Below are 21,234 nucleotides of genomic sequence, written 5' to 3'. Positions count from 1 at the left end.
TCAACAGCATAAGACTTTCCGGTCGGTGCTACATCTATTGTCAAGTAGCAGTACTGATAGTTCCACTACTCGATGCTAGATGCTAATAGTCTTTTTGGTACTAAAACTGATGTATGGAGTGAACACTCTATGTATTTTTTTCTATATGCCCTGATACAGCCAAACCGCAATTTTTAAGTTAGCACAAAAGATAAGGGCCTCGCTAAGATCTTCCGGCCAGAGCCTCGCCAAGATTAAGACCGCTTCTGATGCCGCGCAATACCGCTTATCCACAGTTTATATGATATCAATTTTTTTCGTAATATTATTCAATAAATTATCCTTGAAAATAAAAGATGCATTTATTTCATAACTTTCTTACAGCAAAAACATGTTTTTTCGGTAAAATTTTGGTTTGAATTATTTTTTCATTAATCGAAGGTGTTTCAAGGCCACGCCGCCGATTCGCCGCCGCCGCCGACCTATTTTGACCGGCGCGCCGCCGCCGGCTATATGCATATTGGCGCTCATATCTATATGGGGCAACTGTAACTGTACAGTCTAGTTCGCAGTGGTATTTGGATTATTTTAAGTTGCTGAGTAGTCTCTTATGACTTGCAATTGCGCACTAACCTATAATTTGAGGTCACATTATTCACTTCTGATTATTTAGGTCTACTAAAAACTTCTAGGAATTGTATGAACACTATGATTTCCAATGAGAAACTAAATAACAAATGTACTATTGCACGTACACACTGAATCCAAGCGCAAGCTAAGTCACAACTGTTTTTATTGTGTATTTATTAGATATAATTTACCTTATTATTTTTACCTTATATATGTACAAGACGTCAACAGAATCCCATTATTGACGTAGCGTCAGGCTTCAATGAGCTGTTACGCCTGAATTCACGTTTCCCTGGGTGTATTAAGAGTCACAGGAACCATACCATCGAGGTGAAGTTTAAAACTTTCGCGTTTTGAACACATTAAATCACACTTACAAGCGGGTTTATCGCGAATTTATTTTATTTTACTACCTTTATTTGCCGACGTTTCGACACTGGTTTCACTGATCGTCGTCGCGGCTACGGGTTAACTGATGTCTCAGCTAATTGTCAAAACAAAATCAGTCGGTAAATGAAGGTAATAGAATAAATTCGCGATAATGTTATTTAATATGCGAATCGAAGTTACGCTCTCATTTTACAAAATACTATACCATTTTTCAGCAACGAAAACTAGTACCAGGGGCCCGTTTCTTAAAAGCTTGTAAGTTGTAATACAAGTGGAAATCCCTTTCTAACAAATGATGTCAAAAGGTGACATCCGCTTGTATTACAAGTTACAAGCTTTTGAGAAACGAGCCCCAGATATAGATAATGTGACGTAAATGTACATGCCAAGTTTACTGGCGGCGGCGGCCAGCACGGCTAGAGTCTGGCTAATGAAAGTTGAGCCTGAGATTTATTTAAAACTTTTTATATGGCAACTTTTTTCCTATCAAATAAGCTGTCAGTTTCAAGCTGTCATTTAATTTCATAGTAATTTTATTGCCAGGTGCGGTTTTTATTGAAATTCCCGCGTTATCTCAGGCTCAACTTTCATTAGCCAGACTCTACCATCAGTTTGGCACTGACATAAATATATAACTGACTAATACTTTCTATACATCTCGCTCGTACTCGCATATTAGTGCAAACGAGATGTATACAAAGTAAATTACGTTCTGGATAGCGTAAATGTCAGTTTTGACACTGTCAGTGACTTATGGTACGGGCTCAGGTCCGTGTGACTCTTAAGTGCAGTCAATACCTTGAATAACCATATTTATACTCCGTTAACGTTGGTTAAGTTATTAAGACGAAACAGGAGCTGAGATTTAAATATTTTAGGTAAATATACCTGTCTCGCTAACGGAAGCGGCTCTTAAAACTAGTGCAATAAGGACAAGGCGAAAAATCCTGCGTAAAAATCTTAGAAATCGAGGTTTCGTACTCGACTGTTTCCTCCTCCAAAACTTAACCAATCGTAACCAAATTTGGAAATCTAAATGATTATGAAATTATCTGTGTCGGACCGTTTTGCTTTTTTGGCTAATTGATATCAGTTTTGAATACCACGCCTCTCATTGCGGCATAGTCAATTAGGCCATTTTGGCCATTTTTGAAGGGCTCTAGCGCCTTAAAAAACCAAAAATATCAAAAAAAGCAAAACGGTCCGACACAGATATTGACAATATTAATCTGTGTTGAAAAAATCATTGCTCTAGCTTCAAAACCCACGGAGGAAACAGTCGAGTACCTTTGTATGGAGAAATGACCACTCCTGTTGCCTCTTAATTAGATGGTTACATTTCAATTGCTATGCTTAATAACCGTGTCCGTAAATAGTAATATCAATTAATTAATTTGATCTATAACAATCAATCGTGTATTCCGATTTTATGAGAATTTATTAGGTAATGAAATATACACGTTAGTTTGTTCTACCGTTGTGTTACTTTTAAAGCTGGTTCACTCTCAGTTAAAACTCGTCATGGGTTAAAAACGTTAGTACGTACTATACGTAGGTTAGTACGTTCCTATTTTTTAAGTGTGGCGAGTTGACTGTAGACATCCACAGTGTGAACTAACAGTTTACCAGTTCGTTCGCTTTGACTCATTGGCACTCATACTAAACGTCATTTTTGACACGTCATCACGGGTAAATTAACACTACAGAACGAAACATCTGCTCGCGAATGTCCGTGTTAACCCTAATAAAGTTAGGGTTGACACGCTTGGTTGATCTCCATGACAAGATAGAATCCGATAGTAAACGCACGCCAGACTATAAGCGTCTAAAAAGTGACAGTTGTAAAAGAGCTTGCTTTTTGCGATTCTATACAACTGATACTAACGCATAAAGGCTTGGCCAGACACAGAGCGCGACTTGGCGCGACGCAGCGCCGCGTCCGCGCCGCGTGATGCCGACGCGATGACTGTTCAAACAGGGCGCGCGCGGACCGCGCTTTCAACACGCCCTCATCGCGCGCGCGAACGCGGCGCGGCCGCGCGGGAACGCGGCGCGGCCGCGCGCCACCGCTCGCTGCCTAACGTCCGATCCGACTGATGTGACCCAGCGCAACGCGGCGGCCCGCCGCGTCCCGCCGCGTCCGCGCGGCGCAGCGCTGCGCGGACGCAAGGGGCCGCGCGGCGCGGGGCGCGACAGAAGCGGGGCGTGATACCGGCGGGACGCAGTCTGTTTGACGTCGGTAACCTGTTAGCATGTGCCGCGGTCGCGCGGCGCGGACGCGTCGCTGCGTCGCGCTCTGTGTCTGGGCAAGCCTTAACGCATCGTGACAATATGTAGGATGATAATGTTGCATATACATATACATAAGTCTAAATACACTTGTTTTACGACAGCACTCTCTATTTGGTCCGAGATATTTCTTTTAGGTCCCTTTTAAGTTACATATTACTACTTATAAGACTCGTAATAAGTACGGTGGAATGAGTTTGACACGTCATATGCATTATCGTAACTGACCCGCGGCGAGTTAGTGCCAGTACCAGTAGATTTACATTAGGGTTGCTACGCCGATTTCTAGGACTACTGATTATTTGATATGACTAACTGCATGTAAGTTATTATTGTCATCAAGTCGCATTACTTAAATTACTTATGTACTAAGAGCTAACGAAAGCCCTCTAGTTATTAGTACGACATACTATCCTTATTACCTACTAGATCCAAATATTAGTAGAAGAACTGCAAAATTACCCATCCCTCTTTAATTAACATAGTTATAAAAAGACGGGTAGTCTATCTCGCCACGAGATAGTGTCGCGCCAATCATGTGCTAGGCATACAGGAAAGATTTCCGCGTTGAAAGTATCCCATGTGTTAATTGTCCCAAACTGTCTAAGTGTCTATGTCGGCGCCCCTGAGATTGTTAAATAGAATGTCTAAATTAGAATTTGCAAGGATTCTCGTTTTCAAAATGGCGCCCCGCAATTTCAACCCTATCATAAACATGTCTGAAGCCATACAGGTACCTATTTTAAACGGAAATTCTAAATTTTCTCCCAGTCCCAGGGAAACCTTTTCAAGGAAACAGGATATATTCTAGCAAAGTGCAGTTCTCTATAAGAGGAAACGCCTTAGATATTTCTATATTTCTGCCTTGATGAAAATAGAGTGTCACCCAGTTCAATCTAGGAATCTAGGTCGACATCATATACTGTGTGAGTTGTTGGTATTATTAGGCTGAAATTATTTTATAATATTTATGATTGCGACGTGCTACGAGTTACTATGAAATTTATATCTGCAATTTTATCATATAATACATTGCCTACGCAATGATGATAATATACTATGTCCAAATGGATTTATTTAAGGACAACATTTATTAAAATAGGTCATTCAGGGCTATCGCAATAATGGGGCAAATGCTGCAAAACGCAAGCTTATAGCGGTGGGTTATAAGGCGTTTGCTTTTAGGTAAAATACCTAAACTAAGTATATTCCTCTTTTCCAGAGGCCGTGAGTTCAAGTCTCACCCAAGACAGTAATTTTTCCAACTTTTAAATGTATTCTAAGCTATATATTCCTCTTACCCCCAGTTGATCATTTTAGGTTATAAAATGACGCAATACTTATCTATAAATATACAGTCTTTAGTAAACGAGGGATAACTTTATCGCCACAGATAAAACACAACCCTATCGGGGCATGGGGGCGCGCCACATGGTCCTAATGCATTGCATATCGCAGGAAATCAGCTGGCGTCCGGTTGGGGGAAGGGAATTATGGAAACTAATTCGTCTTCTATGTTTGCTTGCTGTAATTGACAATAAGTGATCCTTATTGCAAAGACGTAAGGTTTAATGATGGTCAGTGTTGCTGTTAGTACCTACGAATTAATCAGACAGATATTCACTAGGGGTGCCTTGGTGTGATGACTGACAGGGCCGAAATTTTATTTGAGTTTCCGTATGTCAATAATTTTAATGTTGACTAAATTCGTTCCCAATAGCGACATATTACAGTCTTTTTACACGACTGCCCCAAAAAAGGAGTGTATTGTTTTTACTTATTTGACATGATACTGACAGTGTAATCGTCAAAGACGAGTTGTATTACCTAAGATAACATTGTAGAGTCGCATCTTTAACCTAATCTAAGGTAGGTAGGTATCTTAATGTATTTAAGTAAAGTTATAGGTTTATTTAGAAATAAGGCAACTACCACAATATATCCGTCTCGAAATGGCACTGATCTATGCTATCCGTTCCACTCAAAGACAGCATTCTTTGCAAACAATGTGTTATGTATGTCTATAAAAATATTTAATAATTTACCTGTAGAAATAAGAAACTCTGACATGCCTGAATTTAAATACAAATTATATAGATTTTGTTTGGATAAGTGTTATTATAGAATCGACGAATATTTGACATGTGTAAATAATGAATATGTATGATAAGTATAATGGAAAATAATGAATGATGATGGATAATAATGATTATAATATATTGTTTATCTTAGATAGAAATTAATTAGTATGTGTGCTCTTAATATTGTTCTATAACTTTTTATATGTATATACTTAGTTATAGTACCTAGTTAATAAGAAAAGTTTGCATGCTTCTTTAAGTAAATGTACGCACTTAATTGTCTACTGTCCAACTATGTTTACCACTACATTTTGCAAATAAATATCTTTATCTTTATCTTTAATTACGAATGTACATTAATTTAAGTTTAAAGAAGAATCTCTAAAGTAGATATAAATACAAACCGCAGCATTGCACAATATCCGGATCTCGACTATCCCGACAGTGCATATTCAAGTAAAATTGGGCTAGACAGCACCATCTACTCGCATTACTAATTTAGAGCAAGCGAGACGAGCACTAAGACGAACCAGTACATATAGGACCACGAGATTTTGAAACCTGCGGCGTGTGCGTCGCGAACGCGTCATTTTCGAATTGCACTGTATGCACGCAGTGGTAGTAGATTATAACACGAGGGCCATGGAACGCACGCTCCGAACGGACACGCTGACGCTGACGCCCTTTGCCGTACCTACATTTGTTGTAAACAATTTAACCTCCTAAGGCCCAAGGTCCTACCTATAGTACCTATTCAGTTCGATGTAAGTTAAACCATGTTCAATTGGAACAGAGTCGCTTTTGCTTTGTTTCGTTCAATTTTTAAACAACGCATAATCAACTCTATTTCCTATTGTTTAGGTTCAAATTTCAGTGGCAAATTTAAGATGTTTCGTTTGTATGGCTGGGCCTTAGGAGGGTATGGCGGTCGGCGTCAGCGTAGAACGTGCGTTTCGTGGCTGAGGCGTAGATATTTGCGTGCCCAATTAGTGCTCTCGGGTAAGGCTCGCATAGTGGTTAAATTGAACAGGCTGGAGGTGCGAGTTGGAAGAAAAAGGCATGCGCGTATTGTATGCAGACAGTGCTAGCGCAGTATACGTACGCGTAGGTGGCACTGGCATAGGAACGGGAACTAGTTTTACATTATACTCTTAGCGAGCCTTTCGTAAATTGATGCGTTTTCCAGATGAGAACAACCAAATGTACCTAATCGGAGAGCGAACTTATACCTATGCCTAAAGAGCTCGGTAAGCTGTTGGAATAACGCTCGAGCATACCGCGGCTGAGACCCGCGGCAGACGGATAGTCTTTCACATTACACAATGAAATGGCAACTGATGCAGTGCAGACTAACTACAGCGACTTACTGACACTTAAATATGATGGTACGTAGCTAGGCTAGGTGGGACGCAAGCGATGCGGGGCCCTTGCGCCCAGTCCAGTCCGCACAATATAATTATGTAGACATATTCTGTCTAACTGGCGTCAGTCACAATGAGTTAATATTCTCTCAGCGTTAGCGACGGCATATTCCAAATCAACTTATATGTATTCTGTGAAATAAGTGTTCGCTATTGTGTGCTAAACGAGAAGGCAACAAACAAAAAAGAACGAATTAGCTGACGCTGCCGATCCTCATTTGTTTTTCACGGCGAACGTTAGCCGCCAAACCTCGTGTTTCGTGGCCCAGCCATTATAAAAACTTATATAATAAATAAACTATACTCGGTCAACCAGATCTTGACAGTAGAAAAAGGCGGCAAATTTGAAAAATGTAGGCGCGAAGGGATATCGTCCCATAGAAAATTTGAATTTCGCGCCTTTTTTTACTGACAAGATTTGGTTGACCAGCTATATCTAGGTATAATATAAAAACTTACTTATCGTGGTTTGTTCGCGGTCCGCTCGTCCGCCGCTCGCCGGACGACAAGTACCGCCTCACGTTCGCTTTGATCTGTGGGTCTGCAACATTAATACACTTATTCGCAAAGTTCGTAATACTAAGACTTTAATATGGTTGACGCTGTACGCTGCGTGTAGCGTCACACGATATTCTGACGGTGTACGTAGCGTCTAACGTCAACCGGAGACCAAGACCTCTAAATTTATATCATGAAATTCGAAACATTACACACTGCATGTGCACGCTTATCTTCGCGAGCTGAATTTATCTAGTGTAGGTAGTTCGGCCTTATAGTCGTTGTCAATGCGAACATTACGTTCAAAGTTTGTCATGAGAACGTGATTTAAAATTAAATATCGACTCTAGGTTAGCACATAAGCAAAGCAAATCATATCAGGCAACAGCATCGGAAAATTACATTATTAAAGGGAACAAAGCCACTGTGAACGAGTGTTATCCCGTGTCTGTAGGGTTACCAGACATTGGGGTTTACCGAGACATTTTGGGGATTTAGATCTTCGGTCACGATTGCGATAAGACTATAGTAATATCACAATATTTAATGATTATAGAAATATTTTTTGGCCAGATTTGGCTTCTGTAATTTTAGAGAAGGCTCTTTGAGGTTAAAATGTGGATGCTTTATTTTAGCCAGTGTTTTAGTTGGAACGCGCGAAACATCGTATTCGCTCTTCTGAATCACAAGTTTTGGTTGTAAAACTTTATGATTCAGTTCCAGGAGCTCGTTTATTAAACGGTATTACATTCATATTATTAGTCTAAGAATAGCCGATTGTACTTTTCCATGACAGCGCCCGTCTAATACCGTTGGTTAAATGGGATCTGGCATTGTGCGTGATCTTCACACAAAGAAACAAGCGTGTTTTAGGAATGCACCGTATTCTTTTTAAGATGCGTCCAGATTAAGCGAAAGCGGCGCGCGTTTGCTACATATTGCCCGCCTAATAAATGCAACTCAAGCAAATCGCGCAATCTACAGCAATCTGAGCACGGCTTTACGCGTCGGGAAATTAAGCATGCAATCCTAGTGTTTTTTAAGAAGGACGTTGTAAGGATTCGTCATGTTTTTCATCTGGTAACCCCACATGTCGGGATCCCGCGAGCCACATAAACTAGTCCACATATCGCATTATTTGTTGCGGCTTACTACGACCACTGGGGAATACTGTAGGAATTTTATTACCCAATGCCGGCTTGGATGCCTACGAGACGAGTAGATAATAAAGACTGCTAAGTATCTTAATAACAATGTAATGTTCGTGTCTAAAACTACATTCGTCTTTATGGTATCTCTATTACGTGATAAAAGCAGCCAAACAAGACATGCTGAATTGAGTTATTAAGTGACACACTGCTTTTTTGGCCTTTTAAACCTTTCTTTAGTGCATACGAAGCACTAAAGCAGTAAGCAAAATAACAATAGTACATCGACAGACGCCAAATGAATAAAAAAATGTACCGGTATTGCAGATGCTACGAGAATCACGTGACCATACATTATTTAAGTTTTGTCACCTTAGCCATGGAACTTAAACGTTTTCAGACGAATGCAACTTCGTCTCCAATGAAGTCTCACTTATTTACTCGTCTCTGGTCCGCCGTATGTCATAGGCCACCCACCCCCACCAAGTAATACATTATTCTTGTTATTAACTCACCCTTTTTCAGTCTTAAAGTGACGGGATCCGACGAAAGACGCAAACATTTTAAAACTGCAACAATCAATTTGTTTAATATTGTCTTCGGTTACCGCGATAGTTACTCATGAAATAAAACTATTAAAACGGATTATATCGCGTATATTGAATCCCATCAAAAACATTACATGTAAAAAGGTGCAAGTCACGCAACGCTTCTACTACAAAAAAGTTTTGAGATGTAATGTGAAACCAAGTCGGTTATTTTAATCAGTGCCAGGGGGTGTTAAAACCGTATCAATAAGATATCTTTAATTTGTAATACGTATAATGACTTTGCCATCGCATCACTCATATCTTAATCTGACGCGCTCGAGTAAACACAAAAATCCCCTCTTGGGCTCCCCTACTATAAGGGTTAACCCCCTTATTCATAAAACTTTACGCGCCTGATTTAGTTAAATTATGTTTTATCCCTTTCATACAAATACATAAGTCAAAATGACAGATAAGGACAAACGATTATTAGCTAATTGAGGTTTGTAGCGCGTTTATGAATAAGGAGGTAAGTCTATACCTTTTTTAAACAGATTAAATTTATGTTAGTGACTCTTTGATGCACATGAAACGTATAAATTGTACTGTGGTTAGATACTTCTTCTGAAGAGTTTGTCGGCTGCAGGCCGAACCCACAAGGAACCAAACATTTAACGATGGCTACTTTTATCTGTGGACTGGCTTTCATTCAGTGCGAAGCTCGAGAAAATGGAATAAAATCGAGTTAACAATCGAGTTAGTATCCTCGCATGTCAGGATCTTGATAAGATAAGAGGAGGAAATCAATTTCTCAAGAGGTCAGACTGTAAATGAGTTGTTGTTAAAAATAGGTTAGGACGTGCCTGTTTTGTCTTAGCTTATTAGTAGGCGCCTCTGGCGAACTAATTTAAATGTGAGATCGAGAGAAATAAACCCCAACTTTTAGAGTATGTGCGGAAAGAGAAGTGTCGTGGAATGTATGGGACCCAATACATACCACGACTCTTCTCTTTCCGCACAGACTCTACTAAATATACAGGGACGGTGAGTTGCACTGAGAGCTTTGTCTTCCGGCACCTGCAAATAGAGGGTATAGCAACATTTTGCAAGTGATGGCAATAACAGGAGCCCTATGAAATGTGAATGAGGCGCTCGCGTGAGCCAATTCCGGCCATGCGATCGTAACAACCAATCCACAGATAACGCTAACATTGGATGTTTTATTCACTAAGCCATTCGAGACAGTTAATTACACTTCACGTTTGGATCAATGATAACGAAAGTAAATAAAATTTACGAACTGACCAGCGCGGCTGACGTCCTAAAAGGGAGTAGAGCGCATTCTGTTTGCACATATTTCGTGATTGAGATATTTCTATCATACCGTGATATACCTATACACATCCTAAATTCATTTTTTAAATTTAGATCTTTAACGAAGGTGTTTAAGGGTGACAGTGTTACAGTAGAGTTAACCCAACCATAAATTTAACATCCCTTCGTCAGTATTTTTAAGCTCAAATCTAAATGTGTTGATTAGTAGAGTGGAGGGATGTGACGATTTTAAGGTTGGTTTTACTCTACATATAATCAAATAGTTTGCTTTACCAACTTTTAAACTAACTTAACTTTTTAAACCTTATATCAACCTAGATTTTAATTTCGATGTTAGACACTAAGAGCGGAGCTTTTTGGATATGTTAAATCGGTTATTCTATTACAAATTCTTAGTACTTTTGTCACAGTGGCCGTTCATGAAACAATAAACATCGACAATCGAACGTACCATCACAATTGACCATTCGTAAGCCGTATGTCAAGGGCACAAGGTCTACAAACGGTCAAGGCACTTGTGGGTGCGTGGTCGCGAATTCCGTACCTTCTCGTGTGGTGAACCGGTTCACGTCAGTCCCATTGACCTTGAGCAATACGTCTCCAGCCTCCACCTGTAAATAAAACGTTTCGATCTTACTACCGCGTCTTATTGTTATTCCCTCCTAATAGTATTAATGCGAAAGTAATGATGTCTGATAAGATAAGATAAAAGATAGTTTATTCAAGTAGGCATAATTACAATGCGCTTACGAACGCCTGAAAATTTCTCTGATCCCGAACACGTCTACATTTATTTCTAACCCCGTACAGAAGGCTACAATATATGTTAATTAATCTTTTTTTCCGATGGGGCACAGAACAATTAAATACCCAAAATGTTGATGCATGCCAAAACTACGTCAGGTGCGCTGCGCAATAAGATAAAACGGATACGAAATACGACATTTTGCCCTCATGTCCTCATGTAAAGTATCAATTTACCGATCGTTTACTAAAGCAATTAAAAAAAGCGGCCAAGTGCGAGTCGGACTCGCCCATGAACGGTTCCGTATTTAGGAGATTTTGACGTATTAAAAAAAACTACTAACTAGATCTCGTGCAAACCAATTTTCGGTGGAAGTTTACATGGTAATGTACATCATATATTTTTTTTTGTTTTATCATTCTCTTATTTTAGAAGTTACAGGGGGGGGGGGGACACACACATTTTACCACTTTGGAAGTGTCTCTCGCGCAAACCATTCAGTTTAGAAAAAAATTAGATTAGAAACCTCAATATCATTATTGAAGACCTATCCATCTACCCCACACGTATGGGTTTGATGAAAAAAAAATTTTTTGCGTTTCAGTTCTAAGTATGGGGAACCCCAAAAAATTATTGTTTTTTTTTTCTATTTTTGTGTAAAAATCTTAATGCGATTCACACAATACATCTGCTTACCAAGTTTCAACAGTATAGTTCTTATAGTTTCGGAATAAAGTGGCTGTGACATACGGACGGACAGACAGACGGACAGACGGACAGACGGACAGACAGACAGACAGACAGACAGACATGACGAATCCATAAGGGTTCCGTTTTTAGGGTTCCGTAGCCAAATGGCAAAAAACGGAACCCTTATAGATTCGTCACGTCTGTCTGTCTGTCCGTCCGTATGTCACAGCCACTTTTCTCCGAAACTATAAGAACTATACTCTTCAAACTTGGTAAGTAGATGTATTCTGTGAACCGCATTAAGATTTTCACACAAAAATAGAAAAAAAAACAATAAATTTTTGGGGTTCCCCATACTTCGAACTGAAACTCAAAAAATTTTTTTCATCAAACCCATACGTGTGGGGTATCTATGGATAGGTCTTCAAAAATGATATTGAGGTTTCTAATATCATTTTTTTCTAAACTGAATAGTTTGCGCGAGAGACACTTCCAAAGTGGTAAAATGTGTGTCCCCCCCCCCCTGTAACTTCTAAAATAAGAGAATGATAAAACAAAAAAAAAATATATGATGTACATTACCATGTAAACTTCCACCGAAAATTGGTTTGAACGAGATCTAGTAAGTAGTTTTTTTTTAAACGTCATAAATCGCCTAAATACGGAACCCTTCATGGGCGAGTCCGACTCGCACTTGGCCGCTTTTTTGCCATTTGGCTACGGAACCCTAAAAAGGGTGCAATTATTTGGACGCCAAGAGTACATAGCTAACCAAAATAAAGGAGCTTTATATTGGCGATACGCCTTTCTATAAATAGGTGCCTGTGTCCAGTGGGCGCGAACTGCGTTTAGCACATAATGGCGTTCCAGTGTCCGATGATCAATAATGGTCCATTAGCTGAGTTCGGAACATGACTACATGAGTGTAACAGCGGCGTGAGGTCAGTTGGGTTATTTACAAGCACAGGACAAAGTGAAATCCACGTAGATTTAACGAACTCGAAATACAAGTAGCGGGTAATGATAATAGACATGCAGTTAAGGAATTTGACTTCTGTCTTCATCCTCGCGTTATCCCGGCATTTTGCCATGGCTCATGGGAGCCTGGGGTCCCCGCTTGACAACTTGACTTCTGTGGCTTTCTGGCTTATGATATGGGGCTATTCATAAATTACGTCATTTCGAATGGGGGGGTGTCTGGACATCGGATGATGGTAGCATGACGTAGGAGGAAACGGGGTCATTCAAAGCATGATTTTTGGATGATTTTAGGGGGGGGGGGCAAAAATCGTCAAAAATAGATGACGTAATTTATGAACAGCCCCTATCCAGTAGTGTCACATGAGTGGATTTTACCTAGGTGATTGTATTTGGCGAAAATGACATTAGATAATGCCCAGGTGATCGAAATAGACCCTATGCCTGAATTACCTGGGTGATCTATGTGGAAAATATGTCCACTTTAATCACCTGAGATGAATTTATTTATACATTTTGGTATAGGTTATCAGCTGGACTATCTGTATCATGTTAACTAAAATAACCCTGGAGATTCAGCTGGGCATCAACTTATTACGCTACGGCTTACGTAGGCGGTCAACGCGCGAACGCGGCGCGGCGCAGCGCGGCACGGCGAGGCGGCGGCGAGGCGGCGGCGCGGCGCGGCGAGGATGAAACAAACCGTTGATACGTATAGGTATGTCCTACTCGTACGTGAGCGATTTAGACGCAAAGCGGCGCGGCGGCCGCGCGGCGTTCGTTCGCCTACGTAAGACGTAGCGTTAGACTATTAAGTACATAAGGCTAGGAAGCTCCTATGACAATTTCACCCAATATACCTAATGAGAATGAGTCGGGTTATCAGGTTATCAAGGACCTCACTTGGATTGTGTAAACATAGTTCAACTGTCACGTCTATGTATATTTGTATATTGTGTTTGTGTAAGTATCTAGGAGCCGATAGTAGCTAAGGACTTCTACTTTCGTTCGTCACATCAAAACACAGGATGCCATAGATATAAATGTGATGTTCTTGGCCAAATAATTCCACATTACGGCGTACTATTATTAACAAAAACAACTCCACCACTACCTACTCGTAGACCACACGTAAATTCTTAATGCAGTCCTCAGTAGATTCTTATTTGGACACACGCGTGTAAGCGGCTTTGCCAAAACATTTAAAATTCGAAAACTTATAGTACGTGTTTTAGAGTTCACAGAAGAACATTAAAACGTGTGCCAGTGCGAGCTAGATCTAGCTGGTTAAGGAAATAATAGCATGCATTAAGTTCCTAATGTCTGTAAAAAGGTTTTACCTTTATACATTTACATGTTTGTTCTCCTTAAAGTAATAACAAATCCATAATATTTGTTTACACACTACACATTGCACATCAGCCGATTACACTAATCTCTAATGTATCCTTCCTCATATCACTGTCAGTAAACGGCACTGTTTCACAAACACGATAATTGCTATAATTGATTTGTTTCCAATTTTGTAATTGGTCGTAAAATTGAAGGAAACACGATATTGTAATAAAGTTAAAAGTTTACATGAAATAGCTCTGGCAATGCCCCCAGATTTTATTATATCACAGCACACTAATATATTGTACCACGTACACCATATCAATTGGGAGAATTACACAGTCAGAATTATCAGAAACTCGTTTAGTTTGAACTAAAACTACACCCATTAATTTTACGATTGCGTCGGTTATAAACATAAACGCTCTAAACACGACCGGACGCGGTCGGAGCGATCCGCGACTGACTGGTGACTCTTATCAGAGGGTCTCCTAATGGATGAGCTTAGATGAATTAGATCAGAAGGGCGAAGCGGAAGGATGAATTAGTCGGCGGGCTTGTTATAGTTGTCCTCTTGTCCGAGGGCTATGTTATTGATGTGTTTATACTTCCCTGAGGAAAGTTTCCTCAACCGTTTGAAAGTGTATAAGTAGTTAAAATTTGTATTTGTAATGAATGATTAAAGTTTCATGCAGTATTGTCCAGGGTCTCTAATCTAAAAGATTGAGCATAGAGATGAAGTCGATCAGAAGGGCGATCTAGTTGAAGTATTAGGTTATTGATAACAAGAGAACAACAATATTTAATTATATTTAAATTCAATAACGGCAGAAATAATATGGGTCACTTTTGTCAAAGTAAAAGAACTCTATTTTCAGCTAAACCTATATAAACATTACCAATTAGTTTTTTTAGAAACAGTTAATTAAATTTCAGCGTTAATTAAACAACCGCTAAAGTAAGACTGTTTTGAATGAATTCGGCCAGTTTTTTGACAATAGCCAACCAGATGTCGCTGGTTTTGCCGCCTAATTCGTAAATGACTAATCACAGTAACAGAAATAGCGCGCTGTTGATGACGGTAACGGTTGAACATAACTTATTTTATACAAGTTCCGTACGGATATGATGATGATGGTCGCACTAGTCTACGTACAGCGTGAAAAAGAGAGTGTATGTCTCTTTCAATTGCACGGTTATAAAAGTGACATATAGTTTATTACTTGGATAATATCATCCATCATAATATGAGGCATATTAGGCCTGCTGAATAAACTCGTTATTAACTTCACAAGTTTCTTATCTACGCCCATACCAGTATATCCACTGTTAAAACTGGAAACAAACAACAATTGCCTCCCTGTGAAAAATACAACAGTTTCGATCATTTGTAGATAACTGAAGCAATTCAATTACAATCAATTTGCGCCTAATTATACTTAACATCGTAGAAAATTAAGTCATCCGGTATGATTTCATACTTTGTTTTGTAAGCAAAGGCAAGTTCACGTGTCGAGCTCAAGAAATTACGTAAGTAAATTATTACATACTGGCACTTTCATCCAAACGCTTGCATGTTTTTGCGTATTTTATATAGCTGGTCAAGCAGATCTTGTCAGTAGAATTTTTTTTTAAATGTAGGCGAGCGTTTTCCAAAAAAAGTGTACATTTCATTCATGTCTTCAAAATCTATCCGGTGGCGAATGCACTAGTCCCAAAACGCACTATTAGTCAATACACTCTAATTTCGAAAGCCCCTCTTCTCATAAGAAACTAGGCCCAAAATACCATATTTCCAAAAAGGCTCATTCTCGATTTACACGAGAACCATTGAGAACTAGTCCCAAAATACACCTTTCCCAAAATACCCCAAATTGTGTTCACCTGTGCGTGGCGTAATACTTTATTCTCATAATGCGTAGGTCTCAAAACACTCTAGTTCCAAAATACCCTATTTTTTTGGAATGTCTCTTTGTGACTGCTTTCAGCCGTAATCATTACCCGTTTGATGCCTAAAATATTTTTTTCAAAAATAGGATTTACGTATTTAATTATTATTTTGAGCTATACAGGGTGTAATCGTTAAGTGTTGCTCGGCGATAGTTCCGTAAATATAGCAGATATCAGAAAATTTCAAATTGATATCGAAAGTGCATATAGTGAAAGTGAAGGGCAATATACACACGAGTGTTTTAATGCCTGTGTTGATAAAGCAGTGTATGAAACTATCATAATTAGGTGGGCGAGAAACTACCCTCATTTATGGCATTATTTAATTATTTAATGCCATAAATGAGGGTAGTTTCTCGCCCACCTAATTATGATAGTTCCATACACTGCTTTATCAACACAGGCATTAAAACACTCGTGTGTATATTGCCCTTCACTTTCACTATATGCACTTTCGATATCAATTTGAAATTTTCTGATATCTGCTATATTTACGGAACTATCGCCGAGCAACACTTAACGATTACACCCTGTATAGCTCAAAATAATAATTAAATAAATCCTATTTTTGAAAAAAAAAATTTAGGCATCTAACGGGTAATGATTACGGCTGAAAGCAGTCACAAAGAGACATTCCAAAAAAATAGGGTATTTTGGAACTAGAGTGTTTTGAGACCTACGCATTATGAGAATAAAGTATTACGCCACGCACAGGTGAACACAATTTGGGGTATTTTGGGAAAGGTGTATTTTGGGACTAGTTCTCAATGGTTCTCGTGTAAATCGAGAATGAGCCTTTTTGGAAATATGGTATTTTGGGCCTAGTTTCTTATGAGAAGAGGGGCTTTCGAAATTAGAGTGTATTGACTAATAGTGCGTTTTGGGACTAGTGCATTCGCCACCGGATAGTTCAAAATATTGACTTCTTGGGTTCATTTTACTCAGAATCATTTGTACATTCACGCCTCATACATAAAAAAATGTGTCCAAAAATTTCCTTTCCTGATCGTCACATTCTTGTATGAAAATTTTTTTTATTTGTATGAACGTGACGCACTGGAAAAATTTTTTTTCATACAAAATTTTGGGACACATTTTTTCATGTATGAGGCGTGAATGTACAAATGATTCTGAGTAAAATGAGCCCAAGAAGTCAATATTTTGAAGACATTAATGAAATGTACACTTTTTTTGGAAAACGCTCAGGCGCGAAGGGATATAGCCCCTTTTTTACTGACAAGATTTGCTTGACCAGCTATATATTCCACTATAATATTATGTGACTGAAACTATTACCCAATAGTTTTAGTCACCATTCTACGCATATGAAGTCGCGGGCAGGAGCCAGTTTAATTACGAACTAGACACCTTTGAGTTGTTTCAGTACAGAACTCTAAAAATTCTTGTCACTGAAAGCCTTAAGTTATGCCTGTTTATAGCCTAAAGTCTAGACCGAAGTAGCGAACCTAAGTAACTGACACTCTACCCACGTCCGTCGTAGCAATTAAGATCGAGCTACAGGCACCCTAAAATAAACCCTAGACGTCACTGCAAAAACCACGTTTAATTAATAAAACCTTATGAATTCCTGGGGGCCTATTCAACTTTAGAATGATAGGTCGTGACACTCGTGACGTGGTCCATAGTTTTATGAGAATAGTACAGTCAGCGTCACATATATAGTGACGGCCAAAGTGGTCAAATATATCGTAACACACCTGTTAGCATAGAAATAAGGATGTGTTACGATATATGGCCACTTTGACAGTCACTATCTATTTGATGCTGAATTGTAGGTAGCTAATACAATTATGGTGGCCACGTCATAACATAAGCTGTCACGTTATCGAATAATAAGACACCTAAATTAAAGAAGTTTTTAACGCCTACATTAGTTTACGTTATAAACCATTGACATAGATATCTAGGGACTGGCTTTACGGGCAATAATAATGAATGAGGCATGACAGGGGCCAGTACAGCGGTGTGAAATCGCTACAACGCGATTGGTTGATGAGTTCACATCACGCGCGCAATTGGTTGACGAGTTCGCATTACGCGCGCTATTGGTCGCAATATCTTCACAGTTCGGGTTCAAAATTTTCTGTCACAGTCACAGTCTAATTGTTCTACATAGAGAGGCATATCTCATTTTGTTAAGTTATTAGAGGAGATTAGATACTCTTGACGCGTAGTCTGACCCGTTACTTTTAACTGACTATGACTGTACAAGCGGTCTTAGTTTCGCCAGTATTCGCTATGCGGTTGGACTAACAACTTTACCTTTCAATCTATACCTTAGTGTCACAAAGCGACCCACGCCTAGACTTTCTTCCTACACGCTTTGTGCAGGAAATAAGTTAAAGCTCAATAAGCACTGTACCTGAGATGTTATTCCTAAAGTTATACGAGCACAGTCAAACGGACCGATAAAGCTGCAAAACTACAGCAGTAAAGGCGACTTGAGTATTTAAGACCTTATCTTTAGGACTTTAATGGAAGCTTGAGTTCTGTAGAAGTATACCTTCTGCTGAAACCCGAGTGCTTTCTATTCTAGATCATGTCGTGGTCAACACTTTAGCACTTTCAGTGCGAAGCGCCCCATTTCCAATACAAAATGAACCCGACTAGCGGGTTCTTGGCACTGAAAGTGTTAAGAACAGCGGCAGATAAGTAAAAGTATTACCTTTCTGGATCAGCGCGTGCGCTAACTTATGTCTAGTTACCGTGATACCGCCACGCACTGATAATATTCTGCTGACCGGCAAAGCCTCAAAAATTGTATGTTTCCACGTTGGCAAAGTCCAAACGTTGGTCATTATTTGTTCAAATAGACCCAGCGGCAAGCACTGTGGAAACTTCGTTTTCATATACCTACAATTCATATGTAGTTGAAAATAATCAGTAAGGTATTTCCATTCCATTTAAATAGAACATTATTATATACCATAAGGCTAATCTGCGTATGCGTGCGAAGTGTTGGTAGCCTAGCGGTAAGGGCGTGCGATTCAATCCGGAGGTCGCGTCGCGGGCTTAAGCCCCAGCTCGTACCAATGAGTTTTACGGAACTTATGTATAGTTCTAAACATTTGATATTTACCAGTCGCTTTTAGGTGAAGGAAAACATAGTGAGAAAACCGGAGTAATCCCAGTAATGCCGAGTTTCCCCTCTGGATCGGAAGGTCATATGGCACGCAGTCGTAGAAACTTGCGCCTACGCCAATTCTTTCCGGTAAAAACGCCCGTAATCGTAGACCTAAGTTGTATTGGTTGGCTAAGGCGCAGCGCTCGGTAAACGTAATGAACAACCACTGCTCAGTGAAGTTTAGCTCGAGCGGGTACAAAATAACGAAGTTTCCAGGTCAAGAAGTGAACATTAAGCTGGTTTTCCACCACAGTGTGCAGTACCAGCGGTTTTCGCGGAACTGCCGCAGCGCGGAAATACAGCGACAAAATGGCCGCCAATAGCACGAAATTGTTTGCTAGTTCACTGTTCATCACAATAATTTTTATGTGTGCAAAATCTAACGGGTCTCTACAAATGAAGTGTTCTTCTTTGCTGAAAGACGCAACGGCTGTGGAACTGCACCAATGATCTCCAAGCCACATGCTAAACATTTTTTAAGGATTAAGTAACGAAGTAAAAATAGGTACTTGGAAAAAAGCGCTCTGAATCTCAAAAGTCGCAAGAAATTTTGGTTTGTAGCTTTAACCTCGCGAACTTTGGTGGAAGCACGCCCTAATGCACAGACTGAGTGGTCGAAGGAAACCTAAAGAAAGCGCTAACTTTACATTTATAACTTTTATAACTTCGCCTTGGACTATAAATAGTAGAGTGCCTTAATGCCTTTTTGCTTCCCTATTTTTTATGCTGATGGTTGTCAAATCGAATCTCAATTATTTCGTGCAAGGTGAAATCTAGGATTTGCATAATTTACCTAGAACTTTAGTATAGGTACTTATAAGTAAAAGATTGCACTTTTGTGCAGACAAACAAATTGCAATGAAGTAAGAGCTTCTCAAATTAGTCACATTACCAATTAATTAATTGGTGACAGCATTTAGTATAAGTTCAAAAATACTTTTGGACTTCAGTATATGAACTATAGGAATTTATAAATTGGAGGTGATTAGTGATTATAACTTATTAATCTTATTATCCTTATTAATGTACCTAATTAATAAGAAAAAAAATTGCTAAGGGGAGTTAACTGTACCTGAGTTGCTTCGAGAAACCTACTTGGCAAGGACATCAAGGTACTTCCCTTGCGTTGAGGGATAAACAAAAATAGGTGTCCTAGCATTTAGTGCAGCGTTTCGCAATTAATATTCACGTAAATGGCATCATCATCGAGAAAAATATTCTCTTAGATTTGCTTTGATATACGGGAACACCGAACCGACAGCATAAGTGTATTGAGCGCACTCTTCCGCACACGCATGGCTAGGAGAGCTAACGATTAATTGGAAAAAGGAAAGTGTCAGGGCGATAATCGATGGCATAGCGGTGATGCTTGCGCATCAATCGTCCAGTTAACTGGACCGAACCTAAACCTTATTGCGAAGATATACGAGGGGCGTTCAAAATATTCTCGGTATTGATATCTTACGACCTCTTCTAAAATTTCTTTCGTTACTGGCCGCTAAGGTTTATTCATTGACATTAAAAAAAAGTATAATTCGAACCGAGATAGTCTTTTGTTTTTCTGCAAGTGCTGAACAAACATGAACATCCTGTGCGAATTGACAATGTTAACTAAATTAGAACATCGATGCGTGATAAAATTCTTGACAAAACAGGGTAAAAATCAAAAAACCATAAAAGAGGAAATGGATTGTGTTTACCGTGAGTCTGCTCCTTCTTTATCTACCATTCAAAAGTGGTCAAGCGAGTTTAAACGCGGAAGGGAGAGTATTGAAGATGACCCTAGACCTGGCCGGCCTGTAGTAGCTACTTCACAAGAAAATATTGATAAAGTGGAAAAACTTATATTGGAAGATGGTCGAGTGAAGGTAAAATCTATAGCACAAGTAACCAATCTCTCTATTGGTACCGTACATGATATTATACATGACCATCTTAATATGTCAAAAGTAAGTGCAAGATGGGTTCCGCGAATGCTGACTCGGCTTCAAAAAGACATGCGTGTAGCTTGTTGTTCCGATTTTATTGACCTGTGCGGTGAAAATCCTGATGAGGTGCTGCAAAGAATAGTTACTGGAGATGAAACCTGG

At 39.4% G+C, this 21,234-nt stretch overlaps 1 protein-coding gene across 1 annotated transcript in view; it reads right to left on the bottom strand.

Moving 5' to 3' along the window:
- Positions 1-21,234, bottom strand: part of LOC134649742 (PH and SEC7 domain-containing protein) — a 67,260-nt gene that overhangs the window by 39,040 nt on the left and 6,986 nt on the right. Inside the window, exons 2-4 of the mRNA XM_063504572.1 lie at positions 10,846-10,912; positions 8,952-9,005; positions 7,250-7,331 (exon numbers count right to left, since the gene is read on the bottom strand). Of these exons, the coding sequence (XP_063360642.1) occupies positions 7,250-7,331; positions 8,952-9,005; positions 10,846-10,912 (203 nt within the window). The remainder of the gene's footprint in view (positions 1-7,249; positions 7,332-8,951; positions 9,006-10,845; positions 10,913-21,234) is intronic.

The sequence above is a fragment of the Cydia amplana genome, chromosome 7 (assembly GCF_948474715.1).
Source record: "Cydia amplana chromosome 7, ilCydAmpl1.1, whole genome shotgun sequence".
Taxonomy (NCBI): domain Eukaryota; kingdom Metazoa; phylum Arthropoda; class Insecta; order Lepidoptera; family Tortricidae; genus Cydia; species Cydia amplana.
The sequence above is the reverse complement of the archived record's forward strand: the minus strand, read 5'-3'. Positions and strand labels throughout refer to the sequence as shown.